The sequence below is a fragment of the Lynx rufus genome, unplaced genomic scaffold (genome assembly GCF_022079265.1).
Source record: "Lynx rufus isolate CCGP_SWC_20201006 ecotype Redwood Valley unplaced genomic scaffold, mLynRuf1.p SCAF_37, whole genome shotgun sequence".
NCBI lineage: Eukaryota > Metazoa > Chordata > Mammalia > Carnivora > Felidae > Lynx > Lynx rufus.
Window position 1 is genome coordinate 1,373,286 of NW_025814853.1, and position 23,007 is coordinate 1,396,292.

Consider the following 23,007-nt stretch of genomic DNA (forward strand, 5'->3'; position numbering starts at 1 on the left):
AGGTCACGTGCGCGCCAGGCCCCGCCCCCTCCAACTCTCCCCTCCCTCTCTCTCCCTCTGCGGTTCCCGCAGACCCGGGCTGCGGCGACGTCCGGAGACCCCGAGCCGCGGCCCCCGGTGGGTCTGTGGCGGGCGGGGAGCGGGGCCCGGGCGGGGTGGGCGAGCTGCGGGGGACGGGCTGGGGTCGCTGGGGGAGGCTCGGGGCCCGAGGGTGCGGGCTCCTCTCGCGGGGACCCTTCCCCACCGCGTCCCCACCAGGTCCCCGCCTCCCTCGGCCTTGCTGGAACGGTCAGCAGGCGTGGGGTGCCCACCCTAAGACCCAGCGTCCGGGGCAGGCGGCTTCGAGGGTGGGAGGCGGGGTGCGCCGGGGTCCGGCGGTGAGGGGTGGTCTGAGGCCGGCTCTGCGCGCGGGGAGGGGGGGGGGGGAGGCGCCAGGTCCCTAGAGGATGCTGCGCATCCGGAATTAATGGAGGGGCCTCGAACGTTCCTCAGAGCCCACTAGAGTCCCTGGAGCTCCTGTAGGGATGCGAATGCCACAGGTGGGGGGTGGGGTGAGGCGCGGCCTCAGGATGCGAGACCCCCACCTCCCGCGCCGCAGTCAGCCGTAGTGGGTGGAGTTCGCCCGCGCTGCGCACTTGGAAAGCCTCGGGGCCCTGGAGGCTGCAGGCCCCCCTCCCACGCGCCGCCTGCCAGACGAGGGAGCCCCGGTGGACCCCGCTAGTCCTCGCGCTGCTGCCGTTAAATTCCTTGGCGAGGGAAAAAGAAGAAACAGATTATCCCGGGAGGAGAGACGTGGGGTCTAATTCGCGTTTAGGTCCCTCACCGAGAAACCGTTCATCCCATTCTTTCTGTCGAGGGGCCTTGGAAAGAAAGCAGCTGGCGTTTGGGCAGGTGGGATTCAGGGAGGGTAGCGAGCAGGGGACTGGATGGGGGACTGCATCTTTTGTCGAGGCCCCCTCTGCGCTGGTTGTTGGGTTCCTTCGAGGCCAGCAAAGGGCAGATTTAATCCATCTGGTTCGGATCCCCTGGGGGGAGGCCCGTGTGCCCCTCCTGACTGCCCTGGACCCTGCCCTGTTGCTGGATTCTCCCAAGCCTAGACCCTGACTGCTGCTGTGTCATCCCCATGCCCACCCCAGGCATGCCCTCTCCTGTGAAGGCGTTGGGGCAGGCCAGGCCCTCGGGTGCCAGTATGGCCCCACAGGCCCGCTGCTGCTCCCCTGCGGCCCTGCAAAGGCGGCTGCCCATCCTGGCCTGGTTGCCGGACTATTCCGTGTCATGGCTGAAGATGGACGCCATCGCCGGACTCTCCGTCGGGCTCACGGTCATCCCGCAGGCGCTGGCCTACGCCGAGGTGGCTGCCCTCCCGCCCCAGGTGAGACGTCTGCCCCCGCTGCCGCGCCACTCCAGCCTCAGCACCGTCCCGGGAGCCGAGCAGAAATGCGTAGTGTCCGCTCCAGACAGGCAGGGCACCAGAACCCCAGCCCCGTGGGGCCCCCCAGAAGGCTTGGCGTGCAGTCTGCAGCATGTGACCGCCTTGGGGCAGACACACGCCCCTGTAACCGCTCTTGCCACACTCGTCACACGCAGGCACTGGACCAGTAGTGCTGGGTTGCCCGAGGAGCCCAGCAGCATGACTCACGAGAACGTTTTCTTAGACTCCTAGACTGAGATAAGGGCTCAGGCCTTTGTACTCCTGTGGGCACCCCGCTGGGAAGCAGGTGGAAAAGAGGCCCCGGTCACTGTAGGTCCCCAACCGTGGCTAACGGCGTGAGTGCTTTACCCCGCCTATGCGCCGGGGTCCCCGCAGGACACGACAGCCACCCGCCACAGATCCTGCCCACGGACACTGTGGACATTCTGTGTGCCTCCTTGATGCTCAGTGCTGTCTCCCCACCAGTACGGCCTCTACTCTGCCTTCATGGGATGCTTCGTGTATTTCTTCCTGGGCACCTCCCGGGACGTGACCCTGGGCCCGACGGCCATCATGTCCCTCCTGGTCTCCTTCTACACTTTCCACGAGCCTGCCTACGCCGTGCTGCTGGCCTTTCTGTCTGGCTGCATCCAGTTAGCTATGGGCTTCCTGCGCTTGGGTAAGACTCTCGGGCCTTCCTGTCACGGGATACCCAGACCCCTGCGTCCCGGGGATGCCCTGGCCCTCAGCCAAAATTTCCTTCTTTGCGTCCCAAGGGCTCTTCGTGTGTGTGTGTGTGTGTGTGTGTGTGTGTGTGTGTGTGTGTGTGTGAGGGGGCCCTCTCAGCCCTCTACTATTCTACTTGGAGAAGGGCTCCGGGTCCCAGACCCTAGCCTCCCTTCCCCACTGTCCAAACTAGTCCAGATGGGGCATGTGGTCCTTAGCCTTGTTCCACCCGGACCGCCTGTCCCAGCCCACATCTAGCCGCGTCCTCTGGGATTGGGCAGAGCTGGCACCAGCTTAGTGTTCTCTCTCGGCCGGCCAGGCTTCTTGCTGGACTTCATCTCCTGCCCTGTCATCAAAGGTTTCACGTCTGCTGCCACCGTCACCATTGGCTTCGGGCAGATCAAGGTAGGCGCACTAGTTGGCTCCCGGGCACCTCGTGGGTAGTGGGACAGGGGCTGGGGTCGATATGTGCGGGCCAGTTGGTGGCTTGCTGTTCTGGAGCTCAGAGCACAGGGGCTCCAGCGCATCTCCGTCGGTCCCGTGAGCCCCCGGGGAAGATGCTGAGTGACGGTTGGACCGTGCGAGAGGTAACGTGGGCGACTGGTAACGACAGTCTAGAGGTTTCTTTTTCTAAATTTCTGTTGACCGTTTTTCTTTGATTTTACTTTTAAAAATTTATCGGGACGCACGTGTATACATTTTTAAAGTTTGTTTTTGAGGGAGCGAGAGAGGGAGAGAATGAGCAGGGGAGGGACAGAGAGAGGGAGAGAGAGGGTCCCAAGCAGGATGCTAAGCAGGCTCCGAGCTGTCCTGCGTAGACCCTGAAGCGGGGCTCAAACTCACAAACTGAGATCATGATCTGAGCCAAGATAACGAGTCAGATGTCAGTTGACCAAGCCACCCAGGCACCTCTGTACACTTTTTTTGGGAGAGAGAAAGAGAGAGAGTGCGTGTGCGCCCCTGCACCTTGGGGCTGGGGAGGAGCAGAGGGAGAGGGAGGGACAGAATCCCAAGCAGGCTCCACGTTCAACGCGTGAGCCTGACGTGAGGCTAACCCCAAGACCCTGGGATCACGACCTGAGCTGAAATCAAGAGTCGGACACTCAGCCGACTGAGCCTCCCAGGCGCCCATTTGGTGCTTTTCAGATGCCATGCTTTAGGACTTTGTTTGCTGCCCTTTCACTGGGTTTTAAGTTCCCAAAGGGCGTGTTTTCTTTAGGACTGCGGTCGCCTGGCCCTGAGCTTTGTAAAAAGGAAGTGAGTGCTCAGTGGGGTGCCCGGAGTAGAACTGAGCCAGGGTGTGGGAATGAAGGCCCGCCCCCGCCTGTGTGTCACCTCTCGGCCGGCCGGCCTCTCCGAGGCGCGGATCCCATGGCCAGGCTCTGCTCCCGGCTGGCCCAGCGCGTCTCCCTGATGGTGGTGGAGCGGGAGAGTCCGGGACGCGAGGGCGTATGAGCCAGAGCTCACGCTGTTTGTGCTCTTGCTGCGTGCCAGACGCTGGGCCAAACCCTCCCTCGTGTTTGATTCTCAGGCTGCTCCTGGGAGGCAGGTCTGTGGTTGTCTGCACCGGAGAGGAGACGCTGCTCAGGAAGGTGCGGGCGGGCACGGTTTATGTGTTCTGTGCACACGTGTGTCAGGGCGAGCTCGGCAAGTGCCGCTCCTCGGGACAGTGTGTCCTTTATTCTGGAAACACTGTTCTTCTCTTTCGGCGTCAGGATTGTTCTTTTACGGGACTGTGATACAGAGAGGGCAGCTTTTTTTTTTTTTTAATAGTTTATTTATCCTAAGAGAGGGAGGGATTCTCAAGCAGGCTCTGAGCTGTCCGCATGGAGCCCAATGTGGGGCTTGAATTCACGAACCGTGAGGTCGTGACCCAAGCCGAAGTCGGACGCTGAACTGACTGAGCCCTCCAGGCTCCTCTATAGAGGACCGCTTCCTAATGCACTCTTACTTGGCAATCCCAGGTCCCCCAAATCTTTAACGCCTTGACCAGGTTACGACAGCCATTTGACAGCCCTAAGCTGGGGGCGGGGGGAGGGTCAGGAGGGGGGGTCCTCCTGACCTGCCCTGGCTGGGAGCTCCTTGGGCCCCAGAATCCATGTGTCTCCACCCCAGTGTCTGTCCCATCTGGGGCTGTGTGCAGGTTTGGGGATCCTTGCAGCCTGACCATTCTGGGGGTCGGGGCATCAACCTTCTCGCTAATGTTCCCCACCTGGTCTCAAGTGGCTAAAGAACTAAAACGCAGGGTAGACCCCTTCTCCCCTCCGAGGACCCTGCCCTCCCGGGTCCCCCAGCGTCCTTCCCAGGAGGCCCTCGGAGCCCCCAGCGGCTCTGCCTTCTGGCAGGAGGTGGGCCTGGCTGGTGGGCCTCCGGGTGAGGGTTGTGGCCTCGGGCCAGTGGCAGGGGGTAGGGATGGGGCGCTCGGTGTGAGGGACAGGACGGAGCCAAGGGCAGTGGGGCCTGCAGGGCGGGGTGGGGTGGGCCGGCAGCGACCCCAGACCCTTGACCAGGGCGCACGAAGAGGTCTCCCTGCTTTGAGATCACCCGGACTGGTTTTCCTCACAAGGGAGAATTATTCACCAAGACGTGTCCTTGGTCTCTTTCGCCCAAGGATCACGATCCCCTGGCCCTGGGGGCTTTGGGAATGGGCAGAGGGTCCCCAGAGAGCCTTGGGATGTGCCCCCAGCAAGGGCCCTTGGACTCTGGGTTTACAACGTACTGAGATGCTGCAGGGGAGGGCTTCAGGCCTCACTTTGAGAAGGTTGTCTGATCTGAATCTCCGTTTGAACAGAACCTCCTGGGACTGCAGGGTATCCCCAGACAGTTTTTCCTGCAAGTGTATCACACCTTCCGCAACATCGGAGAGACCAGGTACCTCATGGCCGTGTGGTCCTGCCCGTGTAGGGAAGCCCTTCCTCCCGGAACCCCTCTCCCAGGCCCCACCCCCAGGGGGAACTTATTCCCGACCTCTGGGGCCTGTCCCTTCGAACAGGTCCCAGAGCAGCACCAGCGTCACAGGGGAGCTGGTTAGGAATGCAGACTTGCGGCCATGCGCGGACCTGCTCAAGCAGCCAGCGTTCAGCGGGGGCCCCGGGGGTCAGTGTGCGCACTGCAGTTTGAGAAGCTCTGTGCGGGACGACCTGAGAGCTGGTCCGGTCCCGTGGCCCTGCACAGAGCCTTGGGTGGTAGGAGTGGGAGGGCCCCCCGCAGAGGAAGGGCAGCGGTCTGTCCAGAGGTTTGTGGTTCAGTGAGGAGAACGCAGGCCACGGGGCAGGCAGACAATGTGGATGTGCCCGAGGGACGGGCGGCAGGCAGCGGGTCATGGGGCTTCTTCAGTCGAAGGGCCTCCCCCAGAGAGCAGGCAGGGTAACGAGACCGATCGGAGAGGATCCCAGATGAGCCGGGAGTCTGGACGTGTCCCTGGCCGGAGGAGCAGTGACCTGGGGGTAGCTGCCCGGTGGGGCCAGTGCTGAGGCCTGGAGGGAGAGGGGGAGACCTGTGACCGACTGTCCTCTCTCCCCTTCGTCTGCAGTGAGGCTCCTCGGGGCTGAACCCACTGGAAGCCAGGGGCTCCCTGGCCCGGGTCATGCAGCCTGTGGGGGTCATCCTCCTGGGGGGGGGGGTGGGAGGGGGGCAGGAGAATTGGAGACTGACTGGTCAGAGAGCATAGGAGGCGGTCAGATCTCCCTAGGCAGTTCTTCCTGCAGGTGAACTTCCTGGAACAGTCCAGGCCTCTGCAGCCCGCGGAGCTACGTGACTCAAAACGTGAGCTAGTGGCCCCAGTGCCACTGGGATTCGGGCCTCGGCTCCCAGGCCTGCGCTGGCCTGCGTGGTCACTGAACAAAATGTCGAAATAGAGCAGGGAAGCACGTTGCTTAGCAGACAGAAGAGCAACCGAGAGAGGCGGCTTTCCCGCGGAAGGGGCGACCGAGGGGCAGAGGTGTGTGCCCTGGGCCGGCCTGGGCGTGACGGGTGTCTGTCCACAGGGTGGGCGATGCCGTGCTGGGGCTGGTCTGCATGGTGCTGCTGTTGGTGCTGAAGCTGATGCGGAACCACGTGCCCCCCGTCCACCCCGAGATGCCCCCCGGCGTGCGGCTCAGCCACGCGCTGGTCTGGACGGCCACAACAGGTGAGGGGTGTTCCGGCCGAGGAAGTTGTGCAGCCGTCCTGCACACCCAGGGTGAGGGGTGCCCCGTGTGCCCACCCCCCCCCCCAGCCCCGGAGTCCCACCCCGAGGGATTCTCCCGTCTCTGGTCTGGATGTGACTTGAGAGCTGGCTGCGTGATGGGGCTCACGTTCCGGGAAGAGGTGTCACCCCCACTTGAGCAGCCAGCACAGCCCAGGCAAGACGCGAGGGGTGGGACGCAAGGTGCGCCAGTAGGTGACGCGTGTGGGCCCTGCACGTCGCCATACGCCCGTCCTGCCGTCTTGGTTTGCCGTGGCATCACGTGTTCACGCCCTCCCCACAGTCACTCGAGCCCGTGCTGTTTCCCAGGCGGGAGCGTCAGGGGCCGTGGCTGGGGTAGGGTGTATTCACCCCAGTCACCCAGAGGAGCCGGGTTCACCAACGGTTCTCGCTCTGTCCTAGCTCGCAACGCGCTGGTGGTCTCCTTTGCCGCCCTGGTCGCGTACTCCTTCGAGGTGACTGGATACCAGCCTTTTGTTCTAACTGGACAGACGGCTGAGGGGCTCCCTCCCGTCCGCCTTCCGCCCTTCTCGGTGACCACGGCCAACGGAACGGTTTCCTTCACCGAGATGGTACAGGTGGGTAGAGGCGGGGAGCCAGGCCTCTGGGCTGAGCTGCGGCAGCCTCTGGCCTGGTTCTGTCTGCGCCCTGATGCATCCGCTTCGTAACAAGGAGCTCTGAGCCCCGTTGGGACCCCTGAGTCCTCAGGGCGGAGCGCCTCTGGGTGCAGGGACGGGCACGAAAGAGTTCCAGATGGGGCACGACCTCAAAGGACACCGCCTTTATTTTCCTGCCCTGAGCCCAGAGGAGCGTCTCGCATCACGGGCGCTGGCAAAGCAGGGGTTCGCTCCGTGTCCTGCTCCGTGCACGTGCCACACGGAGTTGCCTCCTTGCGCGTGTGAGCTCACGGCCCCGCAGCCGAAGGACGGGTCACTGCCCGCTCAGACCCCTGCTCTCCTTCCTCAGAGGGTCACTCACTGTCCCTGTCTCCTCCCTCAGGACATGGGGGCTGGGCTGGCCGTGGTGCCCCTGATGGGTCTCCTGGAGAGCATCGCGGTGGCCAAGTCCTTTGGTAAGGTGCCCGCCATCCACGCCTCCCTGGTGCTGTCCGGGAGCCTGACTTGCTTGCCTGCTCTTTTCCTTTCTGTTCTCTGCTTTGATTTTTCACAGCTTGTGTTTTTATCCAAGTAGTACATGTTTGTCTTTAAACAAAAATTTGTGGTGAAAGTGGATTTAACAATGAAAAACCTCACCCAGTGGTGGCTGCTAACGTCTGGGAGGCTGCTCTCCAGAAAAAGAAGGGCTTGCGTTTCGCCTTTGCGTTTTCTTTGACGGAAACGTTCCCCCCCACCCACGTGGCTCCCAGCAGAACAGAGTTTGAAGTTCCCATCTTGGGATGAGATTGCGGCGGCCACGCCCCCATGCGATGGCCACGCCCCCAGGCGGTAGCCACACCCCCACGTGCACACGCTTTGAAATGAGCTTGTCTTAGGAAAATGTATGTAGGCAAAGGAGGAGTTTTTGTTTGTTTGTTTTAGGAGGAGTTTTAAGTATATCTTTATTTTTAATATAATTTGATGGGAAGTTTTCACATAATAGGTAGTAATGGCTATGTTTGGTGACAGGTTCCCAAAATTCCTAAAAGTTTAACAGCGTCAGGTGCCTGGGTGGCTCAGTCGGTTGAGTACCTGACTCTTGATTCCCGCTCAGGTCATGATCTCACGGTCGTGGGATCGGGCCCTGTGTTGGGTTCCTCACTCAGCATGAAGCCTGCTTAAGATTCTCTTTTTTTCTCTCTTCCTCCTCTCCCTCTGCCCCTCTCCCTGCTCAGGCTCCCTGGCTCTCTAAAAAAGTAAATAAATAAAAACCATTTATAGAAAAAATGTTAACAATGTGCTCCTTCAGTCGGCTGAGCACACCTGGCCTGTCCCCTCCTTGCCCCCAGGGAGGCCCGGAGACCTTAATCTACTTAAATGTCTATTGCCCTCATTCCTCCCTCTGGGCTGAGGCTGCCCCATCCTTCTCCTGTCCCCTCCCTTTGGTCTGCTGGACGTCCAGCTTTGTGTTGTCTGTGTGGGTGGCATTTTCATTTCGTTTTATGACGGTTAGGCTCTCACCCTGGGGTTTAGGTGGACCCTAAAGATGAAACCCAGGAAAGGTGCCCGTGTCGCTCTGTCTCCATAGATCGGCTCTGGTTATGCCAGGATTTCGTTTCCTCGTGCGAACTGCCAGCAGCCTGACCCTTCTGTCCTTCCAAAGAGAGTCTCGAACACTCTCTTCCAAATGCCAGTGGCTGCTCGAGGTCATGTTCCGATCAAATCTTTCTTGTACAGCTCTTGGTTTTCTGATTATCTTTTTCTGGCAAGGGAGATTTGGGGGCATTTTGGAGTCTACATCTTAAAGAGTTCATGCCTCTTGCCTCACTTTGAAACTTTGTTTTCTGGGGCGCCTGGGTGGCTCAGTCGGTTAAGCATCCGACTTCGGCTCAGGTCAGGATCTCAGGGTTCTTGAGTTGGAGCCCCCGCGGCGGGTTCTGTGCTGACAGCTCAGAGCCTGGAACCTGCTTTGGATTCTGTGTCTCCCTCTCTCTGCCCTTCCCCTGCTTGTTCTCTCCCTGTTTTCCTTTGAAGTCAATTGCTCTCCTGTCCTAACTTGTAAGCTTGTCATCCTCTGAATTGGGGGCTTGGAGAACCCGTGCTGCTGCCCATGGCCTGAGAGTGGCTGTTACATTTTTAAGCATTTGAAAAAAATTTCTAAACAAGTTTTGGATTTCCTGACACACGAGAAGCACGCGAAGTTCATAATCTCAGTATTCGTGTAGCAGAAAGGTGTTACTGGAACGCGGTTCTGCTCACGTGATCGCGGGTTTCCACGGCTGCTACTTCCGGCTGTGACACGCACGGAGTCGTCGTGACAGAGTGTGGCCGGCAGAGCCTAAAATGTTCCCAGCTGGCCCTTCACAGAAACACGTGCCAGCCGCTGCCTGGGATTCACGGCCGCCGCGTGTCCCCCCCACCCCCACCCCGTGCCTGCCGGTCCGTCTGTCTGAATGGCCGCGTCCGTGCCTTCCGGGTCCTCCCCACTCGTGATCAGACAGGTTTTCGTTTCAGACTTCGCCCTTCTCGTGAGAGCAGCACACGTTGTCGTCATAGGGCACGTGGGAGGTGCAGACGCGTACAAAGAAGTCGCTCTCGCCACCCCAGTTGGCCGCTGTTCACGTTTTCCCGTCCATCTTTCTGCCCTTTCTTGGGGGACAAGCGTACACGCTTGAGCGTATTTGTTCGCATACATGCATGTGTTTTTTTGTGCGTTTACACGCTTACGTTTACATCACATAGACGTTGCCGTGAGTGGAAGTTGATAATCTGTTTTTTGTCTGACGGACGTTTCCTCGGCGAGGCCGTGTATCTAGTGACTGTTTTTATTCTCTCTCCGTAGCTTCCCAGAATAATTACCATGTTGACGCCAACCAGGAGCTGCTGGCCATCGGTAAGACCCCAGCGGCGGTCTCACTTGGGCTGCTCAGACCGTGGTGATGCGCGTGGCGAGGTACAAGGAGCAGAGGTGGCCGCGAGTCGGGCCCGTCTCCAGATGGTCCCGTGCGTACTCACGTGGCGTAGGCGGCTGACCTCTGGTGTCGCTGTGACTGGAGCTTATTGAGCACTTGCTGTATACCAGACCCTGAGGTCTGTAGCTCTGCTCCGGGTCAAGGAATGCCAGGAATGTTCCACATTGGGGTCAGATCGCTGAGGAACATGGGCTCCGGGTGAGCCTGCTGATGTCCGGGACCCCGTCTGTCCTCGCCCCCTCCCCGTGACCCCCCTGCAGGCCGGGCAGGCAGGTCAGCGAAGACTCGGGTAGGCCCCACTATTGGGTGGGTCTATGCCAGGTGTCCTGGCTTTTCGTTTAGTTTCCACAAATCTGGTCTCTCTGGGGATTCTTTTTTTTTTTTTTTTTAACGTTTATTTATTTTTGAGACAGAAAGAGACAGAGCATGAACGGGGGAGGGGCAGAGAGAGAGGGAGACACAGGATCTGAAACGGGCTCCAGGCTCTGAGCCGTCAGCCCAGAGCCCGACGTGGGGCTCGAACTCCCGGACCGCGAGATCGTGACCTGGCTGAAGTCGGACGCTTAACCGACTGCGCCGCCCAGGTGCCCCTCTTTTTTAAACATTTTTTTTTTTCAACGTTTATTTATTTTTGGGACAGAGAGAGACAGAGCATGAACGGGGGAGGGGCAGAGAGAGAGGGAGACACAGAATCGGAAGCAGGCTCCAGGCTCCGAGCCATCAGCCCAGAGCCCGACGCTGGGCTCGAACTCGCGGACCGCGAGATCGTGACCTGGCTGAAGTCGGACGCTTGACCGACTGCGCCGCCCAGGCGCCCCTCTGGGGATTCATTTTGAGGGCACGACCCGCATCTTAAGTTGAGTTCTCACGACTGTTTTTCATTTGTGGACACCAGGCTCTTCTGTCTTTGCTTCCTGCCGCTTGTGAGGTAGGCAGGGGTCTGACCTGGCGGTGCCGGTAGGTGTCTTCCCGGGGGAGTCCACAGGAGCCCCCCACCCCCGCCCCCCGCCCTGCTGCTTCCCTGCATGGCGGCGTTTTGGGCTCGAGCCACTGAGTTTCCCGACAGCACAGGGCATGGGGCCCCAGGATGGGTCACAGAGACTCTGGGGGGCTCCTCTCTGAGCTCGTGGCGGACGGGCGCCGCAGAACGCCCACACCACGCGGTCAGGTCTCTGACCGGAGTCTCGGGCCATCGCGAAGAGTCGGGGTGACCGTGTGTGGTCAGCACACGGCCTCTGCTACCTCCAGCGATGTGTGGCCCTGCTCTCGGGGCACGTGCTGGGCTGTGGGACCCAGGAGGGCCTGGTTCTGAGCGGGCCCCACCCTGAGCTGTCTCAAGAGCGGGTACCTGAACCTGTGAGCCCATTGTGGCGTTATGGACCGTGCAGGACTGTGGTCTTTGGGAAGGCCCTGGGCGAGCCACATGCTGGCAGGGCCGCCCGTGATAAACGTGGGCTGATTAGTTATCTCCGTTCGTAGGTCCCGGCCAGGGTCTCAGGTGTGGGTGAGTCAGCGTCACGGGAGTGGGGCACTTACTAGCCGTGACCTTGTGTACGAGCTGGTCGTCTCACGAAAGGAGTGTGGGTTTGAAGGAGGGGGATAGCTGACCTCCGGGCTGGTGGGCCTTCTGGGCCCTGTTACACATGGAAAAAGGCATGTTTAGTTCACCGGGGCAAGGCTGGGGCCAGAGTTACTTTAAAGTTAGGGTCAACCCCAGTGAGCTCGGCAAAGATCACGATTTGTGTTTCCTTCCCTGTGACAGACACCTGGATGCTCGTAGCACACCCCTGGGTGATTCCTCCCACCTTCCCCTCTTCCTGTTTCCTTCCTGGTCTCCGGCCTCCGTTTCATCATCATGTCCCATGTGTTTGTATCATTTTATGTCCCGCTCCCCCCGGATAAACCTCTTGCTTCCGTTTCCTCCCCAGGCCTGACCAACGTGCTGGGCTCCCTCGTCTCCTCCTACCCGGTCACAGGCAGCTTTGGGCGGTGAGTGACCACGTCCTTCTCTGTGCCTTGGGTGGGGGAGGTCCCAGCCCAGGCCAGAGGGTCCACATGCAGCTCGAAGAGGCTGCCGGGCCCCTGCCCACATCTCGATGCCCCTCTGTTCTCCTCCGGGGCAGAAGTCTGCCTGTGGCGGCCGCACCCCTCCATCAGCGGCATCCGTGGGAGGCAGGACCTGGGCTCACTCTGCTGCCCTTCACCATCTCACCTGTTTTCTCTGGTCGCCGGTACCGCGGGTTACTCCTAACACGTCCCCAGCACGCGGCAGGGCTCCCCGCATCTCCTGCCGGAGCGCATTCCGGAAGGGGACGGGAAGCATCGTGCTCCGTGTGGAGAAACGGGTGTGGTTATGCACAGCCTCCACACGTGCTGGCACCAACCCCCCCCCCCCCCGGAAGGCCAGAGGGCAGGGCAGAGAGTGACCTTGCTGGGGGGGAGAAGTGGGGGCATTGGCTAGCAGCACCTGCGTCCCCAGAACCGCTGGCCCGACCCCGTCTGCGTACTGGACCTCCGCAACACCCCCAAACCCCTGCGTCCGAGGGGCCGCAGGGCCCACTCTGTGTCCTCACCTGCAAATAGGAATCACAACGGGCCCGTGTCAGAGTTACCGGAGGTTGAACGAGAGCGCGTAGAACGAAGCCAGCAGCCTGCGGGCACTGGGCTGGTTTGTGAAATAAACCCTCCCGGTGTCCTCAGTCTAACCTTCCACCAGCTTTTGTAGCGTGACCTGTCCATCAAGGTCGCAGGTTTTGTGCCCCCGTCCTGTGCAGTACCTTGCGTATAACGGGTATCAGAAAAATCAGTGAGTGTTTGAGGAATGGAGTTTCTGCCCAGCTCTGGAAAAGCGGAAGACGACTTAGGCTCTCTGTGGACACGTACAGACGGACTGGCACATCCAGAGGGCATGCAGGCGGGCACAGGTCACCGTCAGGGTGATCGGGAGCCGAAACCGGCTTCTACCTTTGTGGTGCTCGCGGTGGCAGAGGAAAATGTGGGCCGAGGTCGAGTTCTTGGGCAGAGAAGGCTTTTCCTGGGTTGCGGGACCGGATGCGGTTTTCCAAACGGGCGACGGGGAAAAGGGAAGTCGAAAACAGCCAAGCTGACTTCCAGTCCCCTGGGAGGAGCCTCACCGTCAGCCCGTGGCGGTTCTCTCTCCAGGCCTTTCTGTCCACGTGTGCGCGTGCATGTGGGGGACGAGTGTGTGGTGAGAGGGACGTCCCCCACTCGATAGTGTCAGTGGCGTGTCTGCGTATCCGTGAACACAGTGACATTTTTGCTAGCCTGCCGTGACGAAATGCCACAGGCTGGGGACAGGCAGGGTTGGCTGCTCCTCAGCGTCCCCGCTTAGGCGCCAGTGTCCGCGGGGCCCCGACGTCCCCTTCCAGGCGCTCCGGTCCCACGGGCCAGCCTCCCCTGCCGGTCCAGGGCCCCTCAGCCACCAGGGGCGTCTGTGTTTCCTTCCAGGACGGCTGTGAACGTGCAGTCGGGAGTGTGCACCCCAGCAGGGGGCCTGGTGACAGGTGAGCAACCCCCCCCCAAACCCGGAGCGCGTGCGGGGCGGGGCTGGTGGTCACCCATGACGCCCTGCGCCCCCACCCCGCAGGAGTGCTGGTGCTGCTGTCGCTGGACTACCTGACCTCGCTGTTCTACTATATCCCCAAGTCCGCCCTGGCCGCCGTCATCATCATGGCCGTGGCTCCGCTGTTCGACGCGGGGATCTTCGGGACGCTCTGGCGCGTGAAGAGTACGTGTGTGCTCGCCGGTCACGCGCACGTATCCTGGATCCTCCCCCCACCGTCTTCCGGGACCCACGGGGCACGGTTGCGGCCGGGGGTTACCGTCGTCCCGGGAGGTGGCCCTGCTGGCCCTGGGTCAGGAGGGCGAAGGGTGCCCCAGACCTGCTCCGTGCAGTGTGGAGTGAGTCTGCAGCCCGCAGGCACCCCTGCTGTCCTCCCCCCGCCCCTGCTCCCCCTTCTCTCTCCTCCATCCTTCCTCCTCTCCCCCTCCTCGCCTCCCCTCCGTCCTTCCTTCTCCTCTCTCTTCTTCCCCTCCCCCCTCCTTCTCCCCCTCCTCCCCTCCCCTTCATCCTTCCTTCTCCTCCTCCTCCCCTTCCCCTTCATTTCCTCATGGATTCTCTCCTCCATCCCTTCTTCTGCCTCCTCCCCTTCCCTCTTCCCCTCCCCTTCATCCCTCCTCCCCTCCCCTCCATCCCTCCTTCTCCTCCTCTCTTCTTCCCCTCCCCCTCCTCCCCTTCCCCCTCATTCCCTCATCTATTTTCCCCTCCCCTCCATCCCTCCTTCTCTCTCTTCTTCTCCTCCCCGCTCCTTCTCCCCCTCCTCCCCTCCCCTCCTTCCTCTTCTCCTCTCCCCTCCATCCCTTCTTCTCCCCTCCTCCCCTCCTCTCCATTTCTCCTTCTCCTCCTCTCTTTTTCCCCTTCCCCTTCCCCCTCCTCCCCTTCCCCCTCATTCCCTCATCTATCTTCCCTTCTTCTCTATCCCTCCTTCTTTCCCCTGCTTCTCTCTCCTACTCCCTTTCCCCTTCATCCCTCCTTTCTCTTCTCCTCCTCCCCTTGTTCCTCCTTTTCTTATCCCTTCTCCCTCCTCTCCACCCCTCCTTTTTCTCCTCTGTTCCCCTTTCTCTCCCCCTCCTTCCGTCCCTCCTCCCCCTTTCTCCCCTCCCCTCCTCCCCTTTCCCAGCCTCAAGCCTGGCCTGGCTGGGGAGAGATGAGAGGCCTCAGGGTGACCCCAGCGGCCTGACTCCTCTCGGGACTCCTGGAGCCTGCAGTGCCTTTGACAGAGCTCCCGTTCACGTGTTTGTTTCACTGGCTGAAGCAGTGGAGGGGTTTACGGGGCTTCCCTGGTTCCTCCCGTCTGCCCCCGAGAGGCATCGGTGATTTCTTCATGTGCCACACGTGCCAGCTCCCTGCTGTGTCGCTGCCGCCCCCTTTGGGACAGCCCAGAGACCTGGGGGCGCCTGTGTGGGCCCGGCAGGTGCTCTCCGCCCCCACGGAAGCCCAGGGAGGATGGGGCCTCCCCTGAGCGACACATGTCAGAGTCGAATCCTAGGCTGACCCCCGAGCCCTCCCGCCTGCCCCAGGACCCTTCCTCCCGTGGCTCAGAAGAGTCACGCGTGTTGCCCAAGGACCCCCCAGGTCCCTTCCTCAGGCCCCCGACAGGTGCCCATGGTTGACCTCCTCTCTGAGGGCAGGGGCCCTGGGCCTGGCTGTCAGGTCTTAGTGGCCCCTCAGCCAGGCAGGGAGGGCTTTCTTGCCCCTGACACGTCTCGGCCAGCGTGGCCGTGGCCCATGTCAGCCCCTGAGGCCCCAGACGGAGTTCTCTCTGGGGCTCGGGCTCGCTGGAGCCCAGCTTATCCTGAGGGGGCCACCCCTCAGTTGGACTCCTCTCTTCCAGGGCTGGACCTGCTGCCCCTCTGCGTGACATTCCTGCTCTGCTTCTGGGAGGTCCAGTACGGCATCCTGGCCGGGACCCTGGTGTCCGCTCTCATCCTCCTGCACTCTGTGGCCAGACCCAAGATGCAGGTACCGGCCCATCTGATCTCCCCGAGCCAGGGGTCTGCTGGCCTCAGGGGGCCTGGTGGGGTGACTCGTGCCCTGGGCGGTACCCCTTGGCTCAACTGTCGCATGCCTCCTCGGTGAGACTCTGGCCCGTGGCACCACCCAGTGACCGTTCACACAGCGGACGGTGTCAGCCTCCTGCCGTGGATCACAGAGCTCTCCCGCTGCACGTGAGGCTGCGGGTAGTCGTGAGGGCCTGTCAGCTGTGCTCCCCCCGCTCTGTTCTGTCGGCCTGGGTTGGGGCCTCCTGCTGGAGGGGCCACCCTCTCGGAACTTCCAGGTCGGACTTGCCTGTAGGACCCACCGGCTGTCCCCTGCTCTGTCCCCAGGTGTCAGAGGGGCCGGTGCTGGTCCTGCAGCCGGCCAGCGGTCTGCACTTCCCGGCCATCGAGTCCCTCCGGGAGGCGATACTGAGTCGGACTCTGGAAGGTGCGTGGGCTGGGGCCCCCCAACTCCCTGCCACCTTCTCTGTACCCCCGTCTGCTCCCGCGGGACCCTGAGTCCCTGTCCTCAGCCGCCAGGGAGCTCACCCACTCAGGCCCAGGAGGTCTCGGGGCATCTCGGGGGCATCCAGTGGGGGCCTGCCGTCTGCATACAGCAGGAGGGGCTGTTCCCCAACGTTTGTTCCTAAAGACCGTCCTTTGTTCCCGGGAGTTGGTGTTTGGGGAAGAAAAGGGGCCCGTTCCTCCTCTGAAGGGGGTCGCTGCTGCTGTCTCCAGACGGCTGTGATCACAGGTCCTGCAGACCCCACCCCCACCCTCCCTGCTGGGGCCAGAGCCCTCCGTGGCCTCACTCTGGCCCCTGACCCGCCGGCCCCTGTCTCCGCAGCGTCCCCCCCGCGCTGCGCGGTGCTGGACTGTACCCACGTCTGCAGCATTGACTACACCGTGGTGCTGGGGCTCGGGGACCTCCTGGGAGACTTCCACAGGCACGGCGTCACCCTCGCCTTCGTCGGCCTGCAGGTGGGTGTCGCGACGGGCGGCCCTTTTCGCCCTCAGACCTGCCCGTGAGGTCGGCGTTGTTCCCGTCCCCACGTGAGGACAAGGGCACCGAGGCCCCAGGAGGCTGAGTAAGCCGCCCAAAGTCACACAGCGAGGACGGTGGCCCCTGCTCCCTGATCTGGGCACCTGGCTCCGAAGCCTGCTGACAACGGTCACGTTCCTCGTCCTGTCTGCAGAGAGCTCGTTTTTGTGTCCTCCTTAGAGCGTCAACTTCTAAATACTCCTCTTCTAGCGTAGCCAGGAGGCCCAGTTTCTTCCCTCCGTTTCCCTGAGTAGAGGTGGAGTTGTAACTACTTGGACGCTCTGGGGGAAGCAGTGACCTGGCCGGTGGCCCTGGACCTGGGGGCCCGCCCCAGACCGCGCGTGCCCACGTGTTGAGACAGGAGCATCCCTGCCCGGAATTAAAGTCTGCCTGCCCTGCAGGTTCCCGTTCTCCGTGCCCTGCTGTCCGCTGACCTGAAGGGTATACAATACTTCTCCACACTGGAAGAGGCAGGTGGGTACGGCGGGGTCATCTGAGAGCGAGCCACGTCAGCCGCGCGTGCCCGTGGCCCCCAGGATCGGGGTGGCAGGACGGCAAGACAGAAACTCTGGAATCGGAGGGTTGGACGCACAGGTCCAGGAGTGGGGAGCGTGGGCACAGTGGGTGAGGCAGAGGGCACAGAATCGGGGGGCCCTCTTGTTCTGCAGGTTTATTTGGGGGGGATGTTTTTATTTAAGGTACAGTATAGGTTCAGTGAACGCACAGATCTTAAGTGTGCAACTCGAGTTCTGACAGGTGGGTACAGCCAGGTGTCCGCAGTTGAGATGGAACATTTCCATCATTCCAGAAGGTTTCCTCAGCCCCTCTTCACGACCCCCCGCCAGGGTTAGCCACTGTTCTGATTTCTTCCACCGTAGGTCAGCTTTGCCTGTTGTAGAACTTGACGTAAAGGGGATCGCAAAGGTTCTTTTTGTGTCTGATTTCTTCGGCTCAGCGTGGTGTCTGAGATCCATCCACGTTGTTGCTGGAAACGGCCGACCCACAGGAGACAGAGGGACAGCTGTGGCCCGGCCCTGCCAGGGGACCGCCCGGCACTGAGGAAGGGTTATCGGGGCGTGGAAAGCAATGAGGCTCTGATCAGGGACGTAGCTGGAAGCCTGCCTGGGGTTGGGGGTGCCGGCCGGGGGAACCCCAGCTCCCTGTGCACCAGGACCCTGAAGTGCCAGCCTCAAATCCCATTCTGTGAAGTGAACCTTCCTCGCTTCAGCTTTTTTAGTGCTTGCAAACCTTGTGTCTTCTGCAGAGAAATACTTGAGTCAGGAACCGGGGACCCAGCCCTACAACATCAGCGAGGATTCTGTTCCGGAACACAAGGTCGCCCTGTTGAAGGCCTGATTGGGGCACCGACGGGCACCTGATGCTCGGGGCGTCTCGAGGAAGGTTCCTGATGCCGGGATTCCGGATGCCACCCGATAAACACGCTGAGCTGAGGGCTCTGAGCAGGTGACCCTGGAAGGAGGAGGGAAAACCACACACCAGGATCCACAGGTGGGACTCTCACTGCCTTTATTTGGGGTGGCTGAATATTTATCTCCCTTCTGATTCCTGGGCACGCACGTTTTTCTGAGGAGTGGTTTGAAGACAGCCTTCTAGAATGACGGACCATGTGAGAAAGAAGGGACGGGATTTCCACCCGGTCCAGGGGAGGGGTCTCCGGGCCCCAGCACCTTCCTGGTTACAGGGGACGTTGGGAGTGGGCAGCTCGGAGGTGGGTTTGAGCCTTGGTGGCGGCATCCGTATCTGTCGTCGGGGAGAAAGCCAAGGTGTGCCAAATGATTTCAAAGTGTCTTGCTAAAAATAATTTTGTTGTTGTTGTTTTTTTAAATTAAAAACGTAGCAGCTTTGGTGTTTTTGTAAAAATCGGAAACGCTTCTTGTAAAAGCTGCAGGAGACCGTCTCCTGCATCCATTTTGGCGGTAGTCCAGACCCCATCCCCGCGGCGTGCGTACGGGTCCGTACGTCAGCATGTGGGTGCGTGCGTTTACGGTCGTGCGCGGACGGGGTCCTTTCATACGTGGTGCTCTGTGACCCGTACCTTTGTGCAGTCCTTGCTGTGAATGACGCGTTGTGATAATAAACAGAACCGTGATTTGCCGTGGCTCTGTCGTATTTTATTCTGTGTATGTGTCACAACGGACTCCTGAGCCTCTACACGTGGCCTCTGCCTGTCCCGCCTGTGCACGCCCCTTTCCACCCCCGCTGTCACAGCCGAGGAAGCCTGTGCTCCCGGAACTTCTTAGAGAAAGGACTCACTGTGCAGATAGACCCCCTGGAGCTCACCGGTGGTCCCACCAAGACACATTCTGGCCCAGCGGCCTGGGCCCCGGTCTCGCGATGTTCCTCCCTCCAGGCCCCGAGCGCACCCCGTCCCTGAATCTGCGTTTCCTTTCCTCGAGGAGCCTCTCCATCTGCACAGATGAGCATGTCCTCGAGCCCTGTCTGCCTGGCCGCCGCTGCCCAGGGCCCTGGGGGACGGCAGTCCAGTTGTCCCCAGCCCACACACCAAGCACACCCCTTCTTTTTTTTTTTTTTTTTTTTTTAAATTTTTTTTTCAACGTTTATTTATTTTTGGGACAGAGAGAGACAGAGCATGAACGGGGGAGGGGCAGAGAGAGAGGGAGACACAGAATCGGAAACAGGCTCCAGGCTCTGAGCCATCAGCCCAGAGCCCGACGCGGGGCTCGAACTCACGGACCGCGAGATCGTGACCTGGCTGAAGTCGGACGCTTAACCGACTGCGCCACCCAGGCGCCCCAAGCACACCCCTTCTTGAGCCAGGAGACTGGCCACCCATCTGCTCTGGCGGGCCCTACCCGCCTGTGAGCCTGGAGGGCGGCTTCCCAGAATCCTCTTCCGGGGCGCAGATGCAGGGATGGGCATCGCAGCCCGGTTGGCAGTTGTAGAGAATGAAGGCCAGCTAAGTGTCTCCGTTTGGGAATGTCGTGACCGCGAAGCACATGAGCTGCAGGGCTGTGTGGCCGAGGGACGAGGCACCCCCGCGCCCCTGCACACGGGGTGTTGTTGAAGGGAGAGTTGCAGAACAACCTTCATCTCAAGAGACCATTTGTGGGGGCACCTGGGGGGCTTGGTCGCTTGAGCATCTGACTCTCGATCTCAGCTCAGGTCACGATGTCAGGGTTCGTGAGTTCGAGCCCCGCGTCGGGCTCTGTGCTGTCAGCGTGGATCCTGCTTGGGACTCTCTCTCTCCCTCTCTCCCTGCCCCTCCCCGCCTCGTGTGTGTGCCCGCACACATGTGGTCTTCTCTCCCTGTTAAGATCGAAAAACTTAAGTTAAACGATGGTATTTTAATTTTATATCAATATAGTACGTAACAGAATGAAATTACAAATTTACTGAGTTTAAAATTCCTAACTTATTTACGAGCTTATTAAATTTATAATTGATTTCCTCGCGGTCCGTGAGTTCGAGCCCCGCGTCGGGCTCTGGGCTGATGGCTCAGAGCCTGGAGCCTGTTTCCGATTCTGTGTCTCCCTCTCTCTCTGCCCCTCCCCCGTTTATGCTCTGTCTCTCTCTGTCCCAAAAATAAACAAACGTTGAAAAAAAAAATTTTTAATTTATAATTGATTTCTAATTAGAGCTTACGTTAAATAAAAGCGAAAGGATTGGTCTGGTCAACTGCACGGGAAGAGTTGGGAATTTGGTGCCAGAAGTTGCGGGGCCGGGCCCCACCATCCCTCGCCAGCAGGTAAGCCCCCTCGGGGCTTTGGGCTACGCGCCGGGGCCCATGGGACTGTGTCCACGACAGCACTGGCTGGAGTGCTGCCTTCGGCAGGCTGACAAGGTCACGGCGCCACCAACACCGTGGCGGTTAGGCACGGGACCTAACTGTGGATTGGATTAGTGGGTTGGTGGATTGGACCTAACTGTGGATTAGGTGGATTGGCAGCGCGGGACTCCCGGTGCCCCACGCGCAAGACTTTATTGGGAAAGAGGGTCATTACGGGTGTAACGAGCTGAGACGAGTCCATACTGGATCAGGATGGGCCCTTACCCGTTCGCTCAGTGCTTAGGAAATGAGCTTGGGTGCGGACGCGCCCCCAGGGAGAAGCAGCCGGCAGAAGTCGGGTGATGCTTCTATAAGCGGAGGAACAGCACAGACGGTCAGCTTGCCGCAGGGAACGCGTTTCGCCTCCGCCTCGGAAGGAAGCAGACCTGCTGGCCCCCGGATCCTGGACTTGGGGGGCTCCGCCTGGGCCATGCTGCTTTGTTACAGCCGCCCTGACCGAGCAGCGAGATCTTCAGCGCTGGCTCCTACAAGTCTTCCCCCACCCGCCCCCCGCTTCCTGGCTGGCCGGAGGGCCCCTCCGTGCCACCCAGCCATGGGTGCCCCGGGAAGCCACAACCTGAGAATGGCAGAGAGCGGGTCACCTGCGGAGCACACGCCCACCGGTGCCGCCCGCCTGTCACAGCAGCTCGGAGCCCTGGAGACGCAGGACCGCACCGTCGAGGGAAGCATGTGCCACAGACGTGAGCCATGCGTGCTGTTTTAACACTGCCAGTGGCCCTGCCGGACGAGCAAAAGGTAATGGGTGAAATTAACGTATTATCCGAAATGCTACCCTTTCCACCTGTGATCTACACGCGACTCACCGGCGAGACTCTTGACGTGAGTTTTCTCGTACGAGATCCTCGAGGCCCCACGCGGATTGTACGCTCACGGCACGTCCCCGTTCAGACGAGCCACGCTTTGAGCTTTGTGCCCCGTGTGTCGTGTGGCTGCCGTGTCGGAGAACCCAGATTTGAGACGTCCGCGTCCCAGGCGGTCAGGAGGCCCCCGCTGTCCCGAGCTCATAGCTCATGTGTTTGCCTCCGCCCCCGGAGGTCGTTGGAAGAAACCGAAACAGTGGCAACGGAGGAGGCGGCGTGGCGTGGCCGGCTTGCAGAGAGCTGTTCTGAGGCCAGGTCCCGATTTCTCGCCGCGTGATGTTGGGGAAAATTGTCTGAAGTCTCCGAGACGTCATTTCCACGCCCCCCACAGGACCGCTGCAGGGATTTAATTGAAGAGCAGGGTGAAGGCCTGGCATGCGTCATGCACACGAGTAGCCGCTGCTGCTCAGGACCGGACCTCCTGGTGTTATTTCGTGTCCTGTTCTCCCCTCCCCACCACAAACCGAACGCCTTCCTTGATAAGCACGTCTGAGGGGCAGTCCCCGACAGGAGGCACAGGAGACGGTTTGCGGCAGCACTCTGGATGGGGGCGGGAGGGAATCGTGTGGGCCCAGGCTCCCGCCCCGGGGGAAGTGAGTCGGGGCTGGGTCCCCTGTGTCTGCTGCCTCAGGCCTCCTCTGTGGTCTGAAGCCACCGTGGAACAGGGTCCCCAGGGCCGCCAGCCTCAGTGGCCAAGTCCCTGCAGGCCCCACCCCCAGCGAAGCCTCCCCGTGGGTCAGGGCGCTCTGCTTGCTAACATGGGGAGCGGTGGGTGTCCCCATTAGTGGGGCAGGGACTCCCTCTTCACTAGAAAGTCTGCCCGGAGCTGGGCTTCCCTGGGCGGATAGCAAGCCTTTTTCTGACTGAAATGTGATTATCCGTATAAAATCTCTTCTGGGGCGCCTTGGGGGCTCAGTCGGCTCAGCGTCCGACTTCAACTCAGGTCATGATCTCAGCATTCCTGGTTCCCGAGTTTGAGCCCCGTGTCGGGCTCTGTGCTGACAGCTCGGAGCCCGGAGCCTGCTTCAGATTCTGTGTCTCCCCCTCTCCCTGCCCCTCCCCTGCTCGTGCTCTGTGTCTCTCTCTCTCAAAAATAAATGTTAAAAAATAATAAAATTTAAAAAATAAAAATTAAATCTCTCTGTGTAGATCTATCTATCCTTTGTAAATTCAGCTACTGATGCTGGCAGAGAACCTGTCCCCCTCCCTCCAGCTTTAAGATAATAAAAAAAAAATTTATTTTTGTTTAATGCTTATTTTTGAGAGAGAAAGACAGAGACAGCAGGGGAAGGACAGAGAGAGAGGGAGACACAGAATCCAAAGCAGGCTCCAGGCTCCAAGCTGTCAGCACAGAGCCCAACGCGGGGCTCGAACCCCTGAACCGTGAGATCGTGACCTGAGCTGAAGTTGGATGCCCAACCGACTGAGCCACCCAGGCGCCCCTAAAATAATTTTAGTCCTGTGGAAGGACCCACGTTTATTATCCAAACCACAGGAACCTTTGGCTGTACCAGATGGCTGCATCCTTTCAGAGGAGTTTGGGCAAAGCCCACGGAGCTGGTTCCTGTAATAGGTTGAATTGTGTCCCCTGAAAAGAGTTAATTCTTGACCCTAGATGCCTGTGACTGTGACCTTATTTGGAAACAGGGTCTCTGAGGACATAATTAGGGGTGTTGAGATGAGGTCATACTGGGTTAGGGTGGCCCTAAATCTGATGGCTGGCGTCCTTCGAGGGGATGGGGACGCATGTGAGGAGCATGCTGTCCGGGAGCCACCAAGTCACTCGGTCACCTTCTTCTCAATTCTGTGGCCCCTGCCCCCTAAAC

General features: G+C 60.4%; 1 protein-coding gene across 1 annotated transcript; it reads left to right on the top strand.

The window, feature by feature from the left end:
• Positions 1–493: 493 nt before the first annotated feature.
• SLC26A11 (solute carrier family 26 member 11) lies at positions 494–18,607 on the top strand. Its single transcript, XM_047094058.1, has 16 exons — positions 494–1,372; positions 1,898–2,090; positions 2,457–2,542; positions 4,929–5,008; positions 6,124–6,266; positions 6,726–6,901; positions 7,323–7,395; positions 9,762–9,812; positions 11,820–11,880; positions 13,360–13,415; positions 13,499–13,639; positions 15,306–15,433; positions 15,799–15,898; positions 16,298–16,431; positions 16,894–16,966; positions 17,757–18,607. Exons 1-16 carry the CDS (start codon positions 1,124–1,126, stop codon positions 17,846–17,848), a joined length of 1,836 nt encoding a protein of 611 aa, XP_046950014.1. The 5' UTR covers positions 494–1,123; the 3' UTR covers positions 17,849–18,607.
• Positions 18,608–23,007: the final 4,400 nt, after the last annotated feature.

What these genes read in the sequence shown, in the direction of transcription:
- SLC26A11 (XM_047094058.1), top strand. Translation starts at nt 1,124, where the DNA reads ATGCCCACCCCAGGCATGCCCTCTCCTGTGAAGGCGTTGGGGCAGGCC. An exon ending in TGGCTGCCCTCCCGCCCCAG is followed by an intron (nt 1,373 to 1,897) that starts GTGAGACGTCTG and finishes TCTCCCCACCAG; the next exon opens with TACGGCCTCTACTCTGCCTT. An exon ending in TATGGGCTTCCTGCGCTTGG is followed by an intron (nt 2,091 to 2,456) that starts GTAAGACTCTCG and finishes TCGGCCGGCCAG; the next exon opens with GCTTCTTGCTGGACTTCATC.